This window comes from Pogona vitticeps, chromosome 4 (assembly GCF_051106095.1).
Source record: "Pogona vitticeps strain Pit_001003342236 chromosome 4, PviZW2.1, whole genome shotgun sequence".
NCBI classification, from domain to species: Eukaryota; Metazoa; Chordata; class Lepidosauria; order Squamata; family Agamidae; genus Pogona; species Pogona vitticeps.
The window spans coordinates 123,328,241-123,346,641 of record NC_135786.1 but is presented as its reverse complement, the minus strand read 5'-3'; the positions used below and the strand labels follow the sequence as shown (position 1 = coordinate 123,346,641).

Below are 18,401 nucleotides of genomic sequence, written 5' to 3'. Positions count from 1 at the left end.
TCTATTGGCTTCCGGAGGGGTGCGCTCCGCACTGCGCAAGTGGTGCCGCATCATGGGTGTCTTGCCCAGTGTCCTTCTGGAGGGGGAGTATTGTACCATGAATCTGGTCTAATCACTTGCTGCCTTCTCCCTTTGTTCTTCGGGAACACTACCACTGACCTCTCTAGGGTCTCATATTTCACCTCTGCCTTCCTTCGGTACGGGATCTGGCAGCAGCCCACCTAGCTTCAGATTGGGGAAGTCTCTTAACAGCTCTTGAGTCTTCACTCGTTCATATTCTCTCAATCTCTCCAGCTCCCTCTTTCGTTTCCACAGCTCCAATTCCACCTCAAACCGACACTCCCCCTGGCTACTTATACTCTCCTGCCAAACGGACAACTCTTGTGCCACCCCTTTCTTATTCCCCACGGTCTTCCACTAAACTCACTTCAAATTTCCCACCTCATTCTGTCTTCTCCTTTTCCGCCACTGCGTTCTCCCTTTGGTCTGCCTGCTCCTTCTCACTCTATTTTCTCCCCTGCTGTATCCTCTGGGGACAGCACACTCTCCACTGGGCCACCTTCACAGCTTCCTTCTGCACTTAAGGAAACCCCCAAGAGGGCAATTATTTCATCACTGCTTTCACCAGGGAACAGCCCAAGGTATCTTGCTATCAACAGATTACTGAATTGAAAATGTAGTCTTTTTTGAATACTGACAATGGAACCTCGTTCATCACACCTGAAGGCAGCAAGCTACCTTAGAAGGTGCAGAGCCACCTCCCGGTCCATAGCCCTTTCCTCCAACAGCTGCCTAGCACCAGCAGTTTCCTAGCACCTGCCTAACGCAGAACTATGAGCTTTTTTGGGTACTTGTCAAAAACATGTATAATGAGAAGCAGCAGGAATGAAACAGCTCTTTGGCTTAAATTCACGAGTTTCAGCACTGAGGGTAGTGGTTGCTGATACTCAAAAGGACTTCAGGCTCCCATTCCTTGGAGCTACTGCATCATTCAGTGGTCCCCAACATTGGCTCCCCAGATGTTCTTAAACAAGAACTCCCTGAATCCTTCATCACTAGCTGTGCTGGCCAGGGTTTCTGGGATTTGTAGTCCAAGTACATTTGAGGGGCCAAGGTGAACCACTGACTTAGATTGTTAGCTGTGTTTACACTGCTGACAGCTACAGCTAATCTGCTGGTGATTGAGAACATTTGTCTCCCTCTTTTCTATACCTGGACTAGATCTCTTTTGATTTGTCCCTTATGTGGGCTTTGTTCAATGCAGAAAGCAGACTGAAGCCTTGCTGGCAGGGACTGGCATTTATTTAGAGCACACTCATTGCGTATGTTAAATGCTATAAAACAGCGGTCCCCAACCTTTTTGGGACCACAGACTGGTTAGGGGATGCGGGCACCATGCACCAGGGGTGGGGGCACCCCCGTGCTTGCAGGTGGGCATGTCGCACTCGCGGAGGGGGGTGTCATGCTTGCATGCAACACGCCCCTTCGTGAGTGTGACACGCCCCTCTGTGAGTGTGACATGCCCACCGTGAGGGCAACAGAGATCCGTATCGACAGCCCAGTTCCAGGAAGCCCACGGACCAGCACCGGGCTGCAGGCCAGGGGTTGAGGATTCCTGCTATAAAAGATATGGTGATGGAAGTATATTTCTAATGAACTCTACTCTCCTGAAACCTCTGCTGTTTCACTACCATCCAATTTCTGGACCTCTCTTCATCTCATTCCATACATAAGTAGGGGTCTAATATACAAAGGTAGGAGAAAGCCACTTCACTCTAGAGATAAAACAGCAGGGTGCAAAAAATATAGGAACCCCCCCCCCCTTCTCCACTGTGAAATTCCTTGCCAGATATGCTTTGCAATGGAAAAGGAGCCAACACACATATTATAATGGTGTGATGCAATGGGCAGTTTGCCTCTACAATCACTGTCATAGCACATTTATGTGCTGAATCAACTATTATCAAGTGCAAGTAACTTGCTACTCACTAGCTATAACTCATCCCCTTGCTTGCCAATCAAAGGCCTAATTATAAGGACCCTTTGAATTGTTACTTTTTCCTTGTTTTTTTATAGTGATACATTTGTATGTCTTGTCACGTATATATACTGTTGAGATCATTCATGTGGCAGTCAGTTTAATCGGTACATTTCTTGCTATTTGTACCTGTCCTGTAGGCTACACTGACCTCTTATATAAATCAAGTCATTTTCTGTCATGTTTCTGCGTCCCCACTGTCCAAAAATGCTCTTATTTTAAAAAAAAAACATGATACATTGCTGCAGCAGCATATACCTGCCATGTTCATGTCACTTCCAACTGTTCATTGACACACCACTTGGTATGATATGTCAGTAGAAAAATGGAGGGCAGCATTAAAAAGGACTTTGATTTGTTATTGAAAAGCTAAGGGGGAAATTAACTATAAGCCACACAAAAGTAGGGACAATAGTTAGAGTAGGGAAGACGTCATCAAAGTGATATATCAGTAACCTGTTGTGGAGAAAAAAATATTAAAGAAAAAGTAGTTCATTAATCACTAAGCATTTATAATAAAAAGGGCATAAGAAGGGGTGTCCATGCAGTTGCCACAGCACTTCAAAATCCAACCCATTTGCAAAGTAAATAAATCAACAGGAACATTATTCACACTTGCCAAAATGATGAAGATTGAAGTAATACAGGGATTGGATCATTTTTAAAAGGCTATGCTGATAATAAATAAAAATATGCCTTCACTAAGTTGAAGATGTAAAAAAGAAAAGTATATACATATGTGGTGGTTTTCTGAAATAAGGAAGAAGGGATGGACAATGATTTTCAAGGACATAAGAGAAATAATTAGTGTAGATGTACAAATCTCCCCAATGATTGCTTTGTTGAATATGGTTAACAATAATCAATTGAAAAGGGAAGAAAAGGAATTAATTACCCTGTTTCCCCCAAAATAAGCCCTAACCTGAAAATAAGCCCTAGTACAATTTTTCAGGATGCTTGTAATATAGGCCCTACCCCAAAAATAAGCCCCAGTTAAGTGAAACCACACCCTCCACCACTGTGCAGCAACTAGAAGATGATGACATGACTGTATTTTAATAAATATAGATTGTTGTATATGAAAAAAATAAAACATCCCCTGAAAATAAGTCATAATGCATTTTTGGAGTAAAACTTAATATAAGACCCTGTCTCATTTTAGGGGGAACACTGTATTATAATGGTGATGGTTGCAAGATTAATTTTAGCAAAAAATTAGAAAAGTAATACAGTGGACCCTCTACTTATGGAATTAATCCATATTGGAACGGTGGCTGCAGGTCGAAAATTCTGTAGGTCGAGTCTCCATTGACCTACAATGCATTGAAAACGATTAATCCCGTAACCAGCTGTCTTTGTTCCGTTTTTGTTCCATTTTGGTTTTTTTCTGGTCTGTAGGTTGATTCTCCGGCTGCAATTCAAACCTAAATTTTGCAACCAGAGAAGTTTGTAATTCAAAAAGTCTGTAAGTCGAGCTGTCTGTAAGTCGAGGGTCCACTGTAATCAAGTTAGTATGGAGGAGTGATATAGAGAAATGTTGAATATGGCAATTAATGATAAATTAACCTGTAAAATTAAGGATGGAAGAGGAATGACAAAATTTAATGATTTTAAACAAATACAGAATTGGGTTTTGGTACATGTGTTTCAGAAAGGGAAAGGGTATACACTCGAAGAAGAATCAATGTATAATTGGAGAGAAATGGGGCAATCTGAAATATAAGAATGAAGAACATGGAACTAGTCCTGAGTGGGGGAGTGGATCTCATCAAGTGCAGAAGAGGGGTTACATTAGGCTGTAAGTGGATATATGATAAGCATTTTGTAAAACTGGAATGTTTGTGTATAAGCAAAAAGAGCCTCGTGGCGCAGTGGTTAAAACTGTGCTCATGACCTGGGGTTCAATCCCAGGTAGCCGGCTCAAGGTTGACTCAGCCTTCTATCCTTCCGAGGTCGGTAAAATGAGTACCCAGCTCGCGGGGGGGGGGGGGCAATGTGTAGCCTGCTTAATTAACTTGTAAACCACCCAGAGAGTGATTGAAGCACTATGGGGCGGTATGTAAGCAGCACGCTTTGCTTTGCTTTATGTCTTTCTTCGTTCAATAAAGTTATATAAAACATTTAAAAGTGAAAAAAATTAATAAAACATACAGTAATGCCAGCAAGGTGGGAAACAAACTGATTGGCTGGCCAAATGAATCAGTGCTGTCCATGCATCATGCAAACGGAAATTTCTAAAACAAGTTTTAAAATGACAGAAGCGATATAACTGGGGTTCTTTTGGCACATGTGACTGCACCCTTAGGACTAGTCTTGAATTCTCTGCTCAGAGGCTGAGAGCCCAGAAGAATTTGTTCAAAAGGAGAAGAGTCTGCTGAATGGATGTCAGGAGTTCCTTTGTGTTTCATTTGTAGCATCCCTAGTTAGCAGTGTATGGTATGCAGAAACAAACTTCCATTTGGAAACAAACTGAAATAGGGAAGGGACAGTCCACAGAGAGTTGTTTTATGCAAACCACATTGAAAATTGTGCAAGAAGATAATAGCTCCAGAGTGGCATCATTACATAATTCCTGTTTATTCCAGTGCCGCGGTTTCATGGGGAGATGTTTGTGCCCGCTGTTTTCAGTCAATAGGAGGGAAATTGGCCATGCAGATTTTCTGCCCCAGGCAACACCGTGCCTTGTGTTAATCTTCCTGGCACACTACATCTTCCCACTTCTACCCTCTCAAAGCAAATCACAGTTTGGAAAGCTTGATATCATAGGCAACCATGTTGAAGTTGTCCCAAGCAAACAGTTTCTTCTCTGTGGGGTTGTAATCCACCATGCTGCTATATCTGTAGCGGTTCTCAAAACGGATGTTCAGTGGTGCACTGGTTCCTGTGCTGGTGCCATAGATGAAATTCACTGTGGCCTCAGGGGATGAGTAGCTGCTAATGGTATACAAGGAGCCACAGATCATGAAGGAGTTGGCCACAGACTGCTTGCGGATGTTTGTCTCCCATGTCTGTTCAATTTCTAACGTTTCTGGATCCAGCCGGGAAAGCACAATGGCACCCTTGGCGTCTTCAGTGCTGTAGATCACCCATAACCCCACCTCGTCAATGGCTAGGTCAATGTCTGTATAGCCACCCCATGAGTAGGGAAACTGTCCATGGTAGCCAGCATTGGGCAGTTCCTTCTGGATTGTAATGGCTTCAGTCTTTAGGTCATACTTCACTAATATTCTGGACCTGCGCCTCTGAAAATAGAGTGAACCCCGATAAGCCACAGCACCTGTGCTTTCCATAGATTGGGGCAATATATGCACTTTGGAAGGGTAGCCTTTAATAAATTGGTCTGCATCCTCATATTCAAACACCTGACGGACATCCACACCAACAGTGTCAACTCTCCAAGTTGTATTGAGGGTATACGGAGGCACCGGTTGTGGGTCCCTCATCCACACACCATATTTGCCAGCAATGGTTTCTGCCTTGCGCAAGGTCACTGGATCACCAACCCATACAAGTGTTCCACAGCCTGTTTCAGGAAATAAGCACATTTATATTAATATGAATGTGTGAAAGACTAGTATGCCTTGAAATCAAAACAAAAAAAACATTTGCTATTCTCAGTTTTTGCCTGTGAACCCAAAGAGCCCCTTTGGCATAGCAGCCATCTTATTTTTAGAAATGAAATTAATGGGGAGCAGATATTAACACATTAGTCTGTCTTAGACCATTTTTATTAAAGTAGTTGTTTACTGCTTCTCAGCTCCTTTCCAAGGTCAATCAAGTTAGGCAAAATCAGCTTCCAGTTGGCAGCAGCAACCTTCCAACTGATGTCTTTCCCAGCTCTCAGAATCTCCCAGGTATATGTAAAAGACGGGTTATAAATTCTCAAAGCAAATAATGAAAATAACATCCTGAAAGGTGGCTAGATTGGAAACTTCTGAATATAAAACGTAATCCCCACCATCTCACCGACTGTAATTACCCTGAGCTGTTTGTTGGAGGTTCCCAGGCCTTCAACCTTCCAAATCGTGGCTCCAGGATTGCTGGCAACTTAGTTGCTGCCAGTTTAGGATAACAGCTCATCCATCTCATGAAATGGACTCTAGCCCTTTAAAGCTTTAGCCATAATAAATGCATTAGTATTTGAAGTGCCACAGAACTTTTTGTGGCCATTATGTTAAATTTTGTGTCCCAAAATCCAGACCTTTTAAAGTTTAAATGCATTTGTATATGTGGGCTATGTACCACCAAGTCATTTCTGACTTGCATTTTATACATGAGTAATTTTAATTGCCACCCCCAATGAGATTCCATGGCTAAGTGGGGATTTGAACCCCAGTTTTCCAAGTCCCAAGATGACACTCTATCCACTGCAACACACTGGTCCTCAACGGTGCCAGTTTAGGGGCATAATTTTATGTAGAACCTACTAGTTTAGTGACTAGATTCCAATTTTGGCCAAAAACCTGTTCTGGATTTCATGTATCAGTATTCTTATAGGCCAGTTGTTCCTTGCACATCCATGACTTACACTTTGAAAAAAATTTCTGATGGTGCAGATCGTTTTCATATAAACCAACAATCTAAGTACATCAAAAAAGAGAAGTCCTCACCCAGGCACTGGGCTTTTGTCAGGAGCTCAAATGTGAAACATATGTGAAATATAATTATTTTAATGGAACATCAAGGTTGTTATCACTGAAGAAAAGAACTGAATGAGAAAGGAGGAGAAATGCAGTTTTCCTCTTGGAAGTAACAGCACCAGGAAGGGTCTGTTTCCAAGAGACGCAAAGAAGGCATTGGGTGACTGCTGGCAATAACATAATAAGGATATTTAACATATGGCATGCATATATATTCGTCAGCTCTGTACAGAATTGCTGGGCTACACACAGCTTTTCTTAATATCACCTGATAGATATAACTTGAGATAATATTGTAATTGCACATAACTTGTCAGTTCTCCTTGATGCAGCAAAATGTCATTGAAGCTACCAACATGAATTTGACCAAACTCTGTGAGGCAGTGGAAGACAGGAGGGCCTGGTGTGCTCTGGTCCATGGGGTCACGAAGAGTGGGACAACAACAACAAAAACTCAAGCAGAAATATATTTGTCAGTCTTAAAGGTGCCATACAAGACCTTGTTTGTTTTTGTTTTGTTTTGGTCCCTCAGAACCATGCCAGAAACCTACAAATGTTTGGGAACATCATTTTCTTGCTGTTCTGTCACTTGTTCTCAATCTTCTTACACAACATCTGAATATACATGTTCTATTCAGCTATTACAATTGGTGAACTGTCTTCAGTAGACTTCCCCTAGCATACTTAAAATGATATTTATTTGAATGGCTGGCTGGGAATTTTATTTTAGTGGGGTTTGTGTAGGAAATATCTGGTGGATCGCAACCAAGGAAAGACAGCCTAGCTCGACTGTTCACTCTAATTTCCAGCCCCAGTCCATCAAAGAATACTCTGTCACTTCCCCTTGGAGTACAAGAGGTGATTCAGTCCCTTTAGTGAGGTATGATTTCAGCAGGAAATGAGAAATGGAAGTCTGATAAGCAGGTGGGTTTGCTTTTCAGCTGATCTTGGGGAGGTTTGCCCTAGGTTTATTTGAAGTTTTCCATGCCCCAGTAGTTTCTACTGCTAAAAAAATTGCTATTCACACAAATGTTTTATTGCACAAGTCCACACTGCATTTTCCAATTGTTAAATTTTCCTCTGAATCACAGCCTCCTACCCTATCAACATCACCCTCTACTTAACCCCTTTCCTACATCCCTCCTCTTCATCTGTCCTTCATCTTGACTTCTTCCCTTCAAAAAAAAATGATTGGTGATACAGTGCTGAATTGGCATAGCAATTTGTCAGTCTAGCACAGAGCAGAACTAACTAAATCTCTAGTTTGCCTGTTGGGAATAGGATGGTTTATGATGAGGATGACAAATATGAATCAGCATGCCCTGTTTGCTCAATTTTTGGACATCCGCAGATGAGGTGTGACACAGTTTCAGCTTTTTCTCAGCAGAGTCGACATTTGCCGTTAGCCCTAATTCCTTGAATCTTAGTTTTTATCCCATTAGTTTGGACCGCTTGTTCTTGTGCAGCAAAAATGAAGCCTTCAGGGTTTTTCTTAATGGTCTCCAGTTTCAGCCATGCCCATGTTGAATTATGATCATGTGTTCCATCAATAGTTTGCAGGTGTTGCCCATGTAGTGGTTTATTTTTCCAGCTGTTTAATTTTTTTTCAAACTGTTGCTTCTTATATTAAGCCTTTGTTTCTGTTGTTTTCCAAATATTCTCAGTTTTTACTGCCTTAAGGAATTTTTCTCCACTTGTACTAATATCATTTCAGCTTTTCCTCCTCTACTGCCTGCTGTATTGGCAGTAATCCACAGCCTCCAATTTTTTGTGATAAATACAATGTGTCCACCTCCCATTTTAGATATAGTGCATGATGCATGTTCATTCGTTTCCATGTTTTTCCTATCCAGTTCTTCTAATTCATTTTGAGTACAATCAGCTGGGTATCTAATTACTGGAACAGCTCATGTGTTTATGGCTTTGATTGTATTTTCTCCATTTAATTTGGATTTTAAGATTTTTTGCAAAATTTTTATATATTCCCTTTCTGTCAGTTCTTTCTGTGTGCGATGTTATCTGTTTCTAGTATTCCAAGGTACTTATAATTTTCGTCACTTGAGAGTGATGAAATATTGCCATTTTTAAACTCTGTTCCATCTAGTTTTGGATCTTGCTATGGTGTATAGACAGAGCTGCACATTTGTCAATTCCAAATTTCATTTGGATGTCTTCACTAAATATTTGCACTGTGTTTAGCAGTGAGTCTATCTCCATGGAACTTTTTGCATATAGTTTTAGGTCATCCATGTATAAGAGATTATTGGTTTTTCCTGCTTGTTCTGAAATATGGTAGCCCCCTCCAGTTTTATTTAAGATAATTGGCCTGGGGATTAGTGAGATGTTAAACAACAGTGGTGACAAAGAATCCCCTTGAAATATTCCTCTTTTGATGCTAACTTCCCAAGTTGCTTCCCCATGGGCCATTAAGTTAGTTTTCCATTTTTCCATGGTTTGTTTTGTTTTTGAGGAACTTCTGAATGTTTTTACTAATCCCCTCAAAAATTAGACAGGTGTTAAACCAGCTGTGTGGCAATGAGTCAAATGCGTTTTAATAGTCTTATCCAGGCCATGTTAAAGTTTGTTTTTCATCTTTTTGCATTCTTCAGTATCATTTTATCAATAAGCAGCTGATCTTTTGTGCCTCCTGACTTTTTAAATTCCCTTTCTGTTCTGTTAGGTACAGGGAGTTTTCAGTTAAGTAATCATATATTGATCTTGCCAGTACTCCTGTGAGGAGCTTGAACATTGTTGGAAGGCATGTAATTGGATGATAATTACTGGGTTCATTGCTATTTTGATGATATTTTATTATCAGAAATGTGCGGCCTGTTGTCATTCAATCTTGAGTTGTAGAATTTCTGAGTAAGTGATTAAATTGCATAGCTATACGTTCATGGAGACTTGTTAAATGATTTAACCGAAATCTGTGCAGCTCATCAGGACCAGGTGCTGTCCAATTTTTCACAGCCTTTACTTGGCTCTTAATCATTTCAGTTGTTATTACAATATTGTGCATTTATTTCCCATATTTATTTCCAAAATTTTAGAGCATCATCTTTACTTGGGCCTAATTTCTTTTGCTTTGCATCGTCTCCTAGTGATGTATAGTATACTTGTTAGTTATTTCAAAATTGTGCGCTTTCTCTATATTGTTTCAAGCTTCCATCGTATCTTTCAATTTTCTTTGCTGTTACCTGCTGTTTTAATTATTCCATAGTTTCAAAGATTGTTTTCCTTTCTAGGTCATATATTTTACATAGTCCGGTGTCTACTTTTTCATTTTTAAGTTTTGAATCTTCCAAATGTTTTAAGTTGCTATTGTCTCTACGTAATTTGTTTATTTTTCTTTCCAGCCAAATGTTCCATTTTGGAGTGTCATGGGTTTTCTGGGTTTTTTGCAGCTTGTAACCAAGTTCTGTGGTTATTATGGTAGCTGCGCTATACATGAGCTGGTTTGTTTCCTTTAGTGTGTTGGTTGTGATTGTTCTGATGACTACATTTGCATCACTCAGTAGATCTTTTACTGGTTTACTTTGTAACTGGCACAAATTGGGGAGCCTTTGTCTTTCTGTGTTCTGGATAAAATGGGTTACTATTTTTTCCCTCAGTGATGTTTGCCATTCTGTCAACTCGTAATTTCTGGGTTGTTCCATAAGTTGTTCCTCTACTGATATGCTTTCTTCCACTACTGTCTCTACCTCTACCCTCCATTTGTCTTCCATATTATGGTCATTGTTCTGTGTTCTCGATTTTCAGCAAAAGTCCACATTTTGCATTTACATTGTTCCAGTAGCTTTGCAGCAGCCTGTCCTGATTCCTCAACATGGTCTGCTGAGCCTGTAGCCCATTTATCACCAGATGCCCAGGGGCTATAGCATTTGACATGGTCCTTGTTGACCCGGTTGAGGACCAATCCGGTATGGATTTCTGTTTATTCCCTCTCATCATAATTGACGGTTGGTGGACACAGTTGGTCTGGCTTCTCAGCTGAGACCTTTCTGCTTAGGAGACCCTTCAGCATAGCTCTCAACCTCACTGAAGTGTGCAAGCCCTTCTATCTCAACAAGGCCTGTGCCCATGGAGGGGATGATGATGATAGGCTAAAGACCCTAGGGTCCCTCTCCCTCTCCAACCCAATACATTAAAAACATGTCCCTACATTGACTTAAAAGATGGTAGCAGTTACATAATAATTTGGTAAGCCAATTATGAAGGTAGCACTTATTTAATGTATTGCTACATTTGAAAGAAATGTTTTTTTAAAAAAATTAGAAAAAAATTCTTCCGACAAAAATGAGAGTGCACAGTGGAGGGGGATGTTGTTGTTGTACTGCTATGACCCACCCCACTGAATAAATCACTATCAGCATCACCTAGGACACATCGACCACTGCCCCTTTGGACCAATATAGGTGATCATATATCCTACAAACTGAGGGAAAGTGATGCAGGTGGAATTGTTGCAAAAAACCAAAACCCCAATAGTCCATGTCAGCAAAACAAAATGTAATCAATGGCCATGCAATAGGAACAGAAATACTCACAGCAAGCTGTACAGCATGTAGTCAGTGGAACACTGACTGAAAACTGCAGCTCAGACTGCAGGATAAACTGCAGTGTAGTTGAACCCTTACTTTAAGACCTCTGAATTTTGCCAGGTGGAGCAGTCAGTATTTCTGGGAGCTGTAGAAAGTGGTCCAAGCTCTGTTCTTATAGAGGATGGAATTCTGTTTTTAGTACCTGCCTGCTTCTTTAAAATTGGATGCTAGGCTCAATTTCTCAGTGCCTCTGTTTTGAAATATGAGAGTGACATTAAAGGTATTTTCCATTTATTTTTGGATTAAAACAAAATGTGCAGGAATTTATTCCAGATGCTGTGAATTTAACACGATAAGTACTAAGAAAGTTCTGCAACTGGTGGACATAAAATAAGAGTACAGAGGATAACAGGCACAACAAAGCTGGAGGAGAAGCAGGAATGTAGATAGTTTTGTACCTGGTTCCCCAACATTTGCATCAGGGTGGCTGGGTGCTGAGTTTTCCTGGAAGAGATGGGGTGCAGAAACTTCCATCAATTCTGATCTGACCTCTTGGTAGCTTAAATTTTCTGTGTTCCACTTAGATCCTGCAGAAGGAGGAGGAAATGAAAAGAAGTACATAGAAGGCCAGAAATATGATGCCCAAGTGAACTGATATAGCATAACATACACTGTATTTTTCCATGTATACAATGATAATTTTCTCTAAAATGCTTAGATTAAAAATTTAGGGTTGTCCTATACATGGAAGTAAGGGGGGGAGGGATCAAAGCGCTTTGATCCCTGCTTTCCCCCTCCACTTTTTGCGAAGAAAGTGGAAGAGGAAAGCATTTTCTTTAAAGGAAAGTGGTGGGGAGAAAGCACTTTCCTCACAAGAAAGTTCTTTCTTGCGAGGAAAGTGCTTTCCCCCTCCACTTTCTTCCAAACCTCTACACATTGCTTTAAAAGAAGTCTTAGCTTTGATGATTCCTGCTTTCCCCTCCACTTCCGTCGCAAGAAAGTGCTTTCCCCCTCTACTTTTCTCGCAAGAAAGCACTTTATTGCGAGGAAAGTCCTTTCCCCCTCCACTTTCTTCAGAAGAAAGAGGAGGGGGAAAGGACTTTCCTCACTAGAAAATGGAGGGGGAAAGGAGGAATCAGAGCACTTTGATGATTCCTGTTTTTTCCCCTCACAAGAAAGTGCTTTCTAGGAATGACTTTGATTAATTGCTTTGATGAGTCCTGCTTTCCCCCTCTTTTTCCCCCACTGGTCCCATCACCTCCTGGCAAATAGAAGGAGAAGATATGGAAGCAGTGACAGATTTTACTTTTTTACTTTCTTGGGCTCCATTATCACTGCAGATGGTGACAGCAGCCATGAAATTCAAAGATGCCTGCTTCTTGGGAAGAAAGCAATGACAAACCTAGACAGCATCTTAAAAAGCCACCCTTTTTCCCCCACCTTAATTCAAGCTTTCTGTTTTGCTTGCCTGTTCTTTTTCATAGTTTTGAGTCAGTCTCTCTGTCTCTGTCTCTCTCTCTCTCTCTCTCTCTCTCTCACACACACACACACACACACACACACACACACATCCACCCTCCCTCCCTTCATCCATTTTCTCCATACATTTTCTACATACATTTAAATACGCTTGATGAAGCCCTCGGTCTCTCGCACCTTCCTTCCCTCCTTCCCTCGTTAACTTGATTCTTTCCCTCCTCCTGCTTGCTCGCAATCATCTCCGGTGGAAGCAGTCATTCAGAAGCCCTGGATTGATTGATTGACCAGGGCTATTCCACAGCTGTAACCAATCAAGCAGGCTTATCTCTGATCTCTGAAAGAACGGAGGATTTACAAGTGCCCTGTTGCAACCAAGGAAGTAACAGGGAGAGGTGGCTTACAATTTGAGGTTTGGCTGCGGAGGGTGGAGGTGGGAGGGAGGGGGTAGCGCTCTGCTCATTACCCCCAGGATTTTCACTTTTACCCCATTTGGGGTAATTCACCCCTGCTCCCCGACCACTGATCTAGTTATTATATTGGAGGATCCATTGGACTCAATTGAAGACCTGATGGAGATGCTGATGAATTTTGTTGCTATGGCAAGAATGAAAATAAAACAAAAATACTTGTTAAAAATATGAGAGATCAAGAACGACAGAAATTAATAGAAAGGACTAACTTTCAAGAAGAGAAGAGAGTCAGATACTTAGGGATCCAAATCACAAAGGAAACTAGTACATTATTCAAAGATAATTATATGAAGTTGATTAAAGAGATACAGAATAACTTGGAGAGGTGGGACAAATTACAGCTATCATTGATGGGAAGAATAGCAACCATCAAAATGAATGTTATGAATTTTTATTTTTATTTCAGACAATTCCCATAATATTAAACAATCATTTTTTCAAGAACTTAACAAGATAATCATGAGATTTGTGTGGGAAGGTTAATAAACCAAGAATTAAAATCAAAGCAATGCAAGATGCCAAACAAAGAGCAGGTTTTGGTCTCCCAGATTGGGTATTGTATTATAGAGCTTGTGTATTAGTCTGGATAAAGGAATGGATAACTTTAGATAATGATAGACTAGTCAATTTGGAATGAAATGATTTGCAGTTCAGTTGGCATGGGTTTCTATGGTACAAAAAGATAAAGAGCAGAAAAGCTTCAACTCGTATATAAGAAGAGACTTGGAAAAAGATCATCCAGCAGATTTACCAAAAAACACCAGGCTGGGTATCACCCATAGAAGCCTTTACACAACCTAACCTCATGACAGAAGCAAAAGCTCTAAGATATCAAGATTTATTTAAAAAGGATTGTGAGTTAAGGTTCAAAGAAAAGTTAGAAACACAAAACATATATCTAGACTGGTGGTCCAAAGCACAAGTGGAATTTAGGTATAGAAAACATAAAATAGAGGGCTTTTACACAGAACAAACAATATTCGATAAACTTCTGCTGGGCTCAAATGGTAAAGTAATTAAGAAAATGTATGATTATTTGCTTGAAATTAAATGCAAGATGAGATGGTAAAAGAATGTAGGTGGGCACCCACATAGGTGGGTGCAACATTAGGCTTGGTCGGATTCCTTCTTAAGATCAACCATCAATAGCGCTAATGTTGGGCCTCTTAGTGACAGGACCAGAGTAGCGTTTGACTTTGTCAGTGACATGAAGGGGTGAGCCATCTGTGCTTACTGGGAGCTTTTTGTTGAGGTCACATCTTACCCAGTTGGGAATGTTGACTAAAGCTCTCAATATCTGGGCTGGTGAAGGAAGTGGGGGCACAATGGGGAGCAGGAGAGAAGATCCATACCAAGGGTAGCACAGAAGGATCCCCATCTGTTTTGAGTACCAAAAAGAGAACGAAAGTAAGAAGATTGTGAGACTTTCGAGACTGACAGATGTAGTTCACTATGAGCTTTCACAGATTACAGTCCACTTCTGCCACTGACTTAAATCTGTTAAATCCTTGAGGGACCACTATCTTTTTTTGTTCATATTCTTCATGCTAAAACAGACTAACATGGTTAGTACTTTAATGCTTCTTAGATGACCACTCATAGTTTATGCAGATGATGGATGCCTATCACTGTGAAAGGCCGTTCTGGGGATGGTGGGAGTTGTTGTTCAAAATGTTTGGAAGGCTCTGTATTGAGTTCTCCGTAGGCATCCTTCAGTCTCGAGAGACTATGGTAACATGTTGAGGAATGCTGGTCTATTACATTGCCAGTCATTCAGCATCTGGGGCTTGTGGGGGAGTTGTAGCCCAGCATGTATGGAGGGCTGTTCAGGAAGATTGCTGTAGCAGGAGCAGCTCCGGAAGCCTCAAATTGCAAAATCAGAAGTGTATTGGAAACAAAACAGCCAGTCAGAATGTCATTATATCAGCTGTAAGTGGAGTCACGTTTGTCAGGCTGAATCTTTTCCCCCCACCTCCAGACATTATCTTATGGTAGTTGACTATTTAAATGATCAAGCATCTTCTGTTTGAGGGGGGGGGGAAGACTGTGGCTAGTATTATGTTGACTAAATGTGGCACAGAAGAGAAATTATCTCCAGTAGATTACTCACGGTATCTCACAACCAGTGTGAGAACAGGCAGATAACCAGGTGCCTGCCAGAACAGAAGGCATGCTTACATAATTTTCTTTCAGAAAATGAGCCAATGGCTTAAATCCAGTAGCTAGTCCCAATGAGAGGAGAGCCACTGAATAGTTGAGTTAAAGCTTCCATATTTCTATTGATTTGGTGGGCCTACTCTAGCTAGGATTTAGCCAAACATATTTTAAACTTTTTAGCTTGGAGAAAAGGATGAATAAGGGGCAGAATAGGACATGAGGGGGTTACAAAACAGAGAACAATATGGAGGGAAAGGATATAAGAACCATTTCACAGCAGAGAGAAGTACTCTTTACATTTTATGGTACTGACTACGTTATTATGTGAAGATGTCACTGATTTATCTACCATGATGGTCCACAGTAAATTTAAATTTAAAGTGTTTAAAACAAAGAAATTAGGTAAATTCCTGGAGGATAAATCTCTTTGAAAATATTTGCCATCGTGTTAATATAAAGTACTCTGAATACCTGATACGGGCATTACTTTCATACTTCCAAAGTTATGCTGCCTGTCAACTAGAAATATGCCTTTCCTCTTCTTGTTGCTGTCTTACTCTGTGAAGCTGAAGTTCTCAGGAAGAATCCTTTTCCCAGTTATATACATGTGTCTGGCAGTATTGCAAAACAGTGGGACACGCAGAGCTGCTACTTTCCTTGCCCTTCAGAGACCCTTCTGTCTCCAAAAGGGAAAAGAGAATTGTAAGGAAAAAAAACCCCGAGAAATAAGCTACACCCCAAAAGCTCATTGACTCGCAGCTCTTTAAGAGATAAATTTTCTGATCTCTACCTGATCTCTAGGCATACATACCTCCTTGAGAACCTTGAAGAGCGTCCCTGCTGCCCGCCTCTCCAGTTTCAGGACAACGGCTTGCTCTCAGCAGAGCTACCTCCAGCTTCCTTCCCAGTTCATCCTTCTCCTCCTTCAGCCACTTCTTGTCTTCTTCTAACCCAGCCTTGTCTTGAAGGAGGTTGCTGATGGTGGATTCCAGCCTGCGGACCTGAGTATTCCTTTGGGCTTGCTCCTTCTTCAAGCCTTCCACCTCTCTTTGAAGTAAGCTCGCCATGGAAAAAGAGTTACTCCTTGCAGTTTGGCTTCCATAAAGCTGATTGACCAGGTTCTCCAGGAGGGTAAGCCTTGCTCTAGCAGACTCCAGCTCTAAACGCTGGGCTTGGCTTTCCTGCTGGAGTGCTGTCACTGCTTCACTTTGGTCAGCACAGCTGGCTTCATTTGTGCTGGGAACGCTGAAAGAATAAATGCATCTCCCATCCTGGTCGTTCGTTTTGTGGAGAAGGACAGTGTTTCCTAATGCCCCGCTCATCAGCCACACAGAAAGCAGCCAAGTCATCCACACCTCCATGGCTTTGCTGATGGTCCTTTAAACTCACATAGTTTCTGAGGAGCACAGCGTACAAGTGGCCTTTGCTGACTCTCTGAAACTGAGCTCCTGGAGACCTCAGCTTTATACAGCTGAGAGGGAAGTGCAGGAGGGGGTTTGCTTTGCCAGAAACAGAAGCAGCACAGAATAACAGAAATCATCTTGAGCTTTCTGGACTCTCTTAAAGGGGCAGCCTATTCTTGGGATCTTTCTTTTCTCACAGAGGCACAATGAGAGCTCATGTGTATGAGCAGACTTGGTGGAAATGTGCACTTGATTATGAAGGGCCGTGATTCTGGAATCTGAAGCTTGTGACAGAGCTACTACTTTTAAATGTTTGTATTTGACATCCTAAATATACAGCTCCCCCCCCCCCGGTAAAAAGCTGTGGAAATAGAGCAGTACCACAAAATACACTGAATGAATATTGCTTTGTTAGAGGAAAGTGGGTGACGAGGAATTGTTATGGTTCTTCTTGGACCAAGCAACACCCTATACCTTGGGGGAGAAAAGCTCAGGAGGGCTGGGGGCACAAAATGTGGCTGGGGTCTTTGGGAATGTCAGAGAAGATAATCTCCCAGCTGCTTTCCACCAACAGGAGTTTCCTCTGTATTCTAAGGCCTTTAAGAATCAGAGAAAAATCCCTTCAGCTTATGAATCAACCAGACAGGTGCCATCTCATTGTAAATGTTCTGTCCATCAGCCAATCAGACTGGAATGACCATGATTGTCCACTCAGGGTGTCTTGCAATGGAGGATTCCAATGAAGGTCTCCTAGTGCTAAACCATTCCTAACCAATGGTTATATAACCTTTGTTTAAGACACTCTTACAAAGGAGAGTATACCATCTTGTGAGGTAGTCTTTTCCACTGTCAAATGGTTCAGGTCAGGAATTTCTTTTTAATGTTTAGCTGGAATCTCTTTCTGAGTAATTTCAGTACCTTCATTTGGGTCCTGTGCCCTTTGAACCTCCCTCAGCAGGGCCATAAAAAGGTGCAAACGGCTGTTAACTACAAGATAACTACTAACAAGGCGGGGGGGGGGGAAGGTTAAAAGTCAACTATATACAAATGGCTTTGAAGAAATGTATGGTAGACTCCTGAAAACTCCTGAGGTGTTCTGTCAACTGCAGCAAAAAAGGGAACTGAGGACTATCCCCAGGGTGGGAAGCATGTGTAGTGGAGAGGGAGAGAGCCTAACACTGCTTTAGGCTCTAGAACAGTGGTTCCCAAACTGTGCATTGTGGCTCCGTGGTGTGCCACAGAATCCTCTAACTCTTCCCCCCTCACCCAAAGTACCCTACAGCACTTACTTGCAGTTTCTCTGATGCCCATGCATGGTGCAGAGAGGGAAGCCTGCCATCGTCACATTGTACAAGAACAAAGGAGACAGGGATGACTGCAATAACTACTGTGGCATCTCTCTTCTCAGTTTTGTAGGGAAGTTGCTTGCCCATGTTGTCCCGAAGAGGCTCCAGGTGCTTGCAGACAGAGTCTATCCAGAATCACAGTGTAGATTTCGAACTAATAGATCCACCACTGACATGGTATTCTCCCTCAAACAGTTGCAGGAGAAATGCAGAGAACAACAACAGCCACTCTTTGTGGCCTTCATAGATCTCACAAAGGCCTTTGACTTGGTTAGCAGGGACGGACTTTTTAAAATACTTCCCAAGGTTGGATGTGCACCTCGACTC

The 18,401-nt window shown here is 41.6% G+C and overlaps 1 protein-coding gene and 1 long non-coding RNA gene across 4 annotated transcripts in view; one reads left to right on the top strand and one right to left on the bottom strand.

The window, feature by feature from the left end:
• LOC110081644 (uncharacterized) overlaps positions 1–18,401 on the top strand; it is a 65,766-nt gene that overhangs the window by 12,444 nt on the left and 34,921 nt on the right. The window lies entirely within an intron of this gene.
• On the bottom strand, positions 3,620–16,826 carry MYOC (myocilin). Its single transcript, XM_020798521.3, has 3 exons — positions 16,137–16,826; positions 11,678–11,806; positions 3,620–5,561 (listed from the first exon to the last, which is right to left on the bottom strand). Exons 1-3 carry the CDS (start codon positions 16,684–16,686, stop codon positions 4,777–4,779), a joined length of 1,464 nt encoding a protein of 487 aa, XP_020654180.3. The 5' UTR covers positions 16,687–16,826; the 3' UTR covers positions 3,620–4,776.

Coding starts and splice junctions, on each gene's coding strand:
- MYOC (XM_020798521.3), bottom strand. CDS start 16,686: ATGGAGGTGTGGATGACTTGGCTGCTTTCTGTGTGGCTGATGAGCGGG. Junction 11,807..16,136: donor TCTTCAAGGTTCTCAAGGAG/GTATGTATGCCT, acceptor CTCCTTCTGCAG/GATCTAAGTGGAACACAGAA. Junction 5,562..11,677: donor TGCAAATGTTGGGGAACCAG/GTACAAAACTAT, acceptor TTCCTGAAACAG/GCTGTGGAACACTTGTATGG.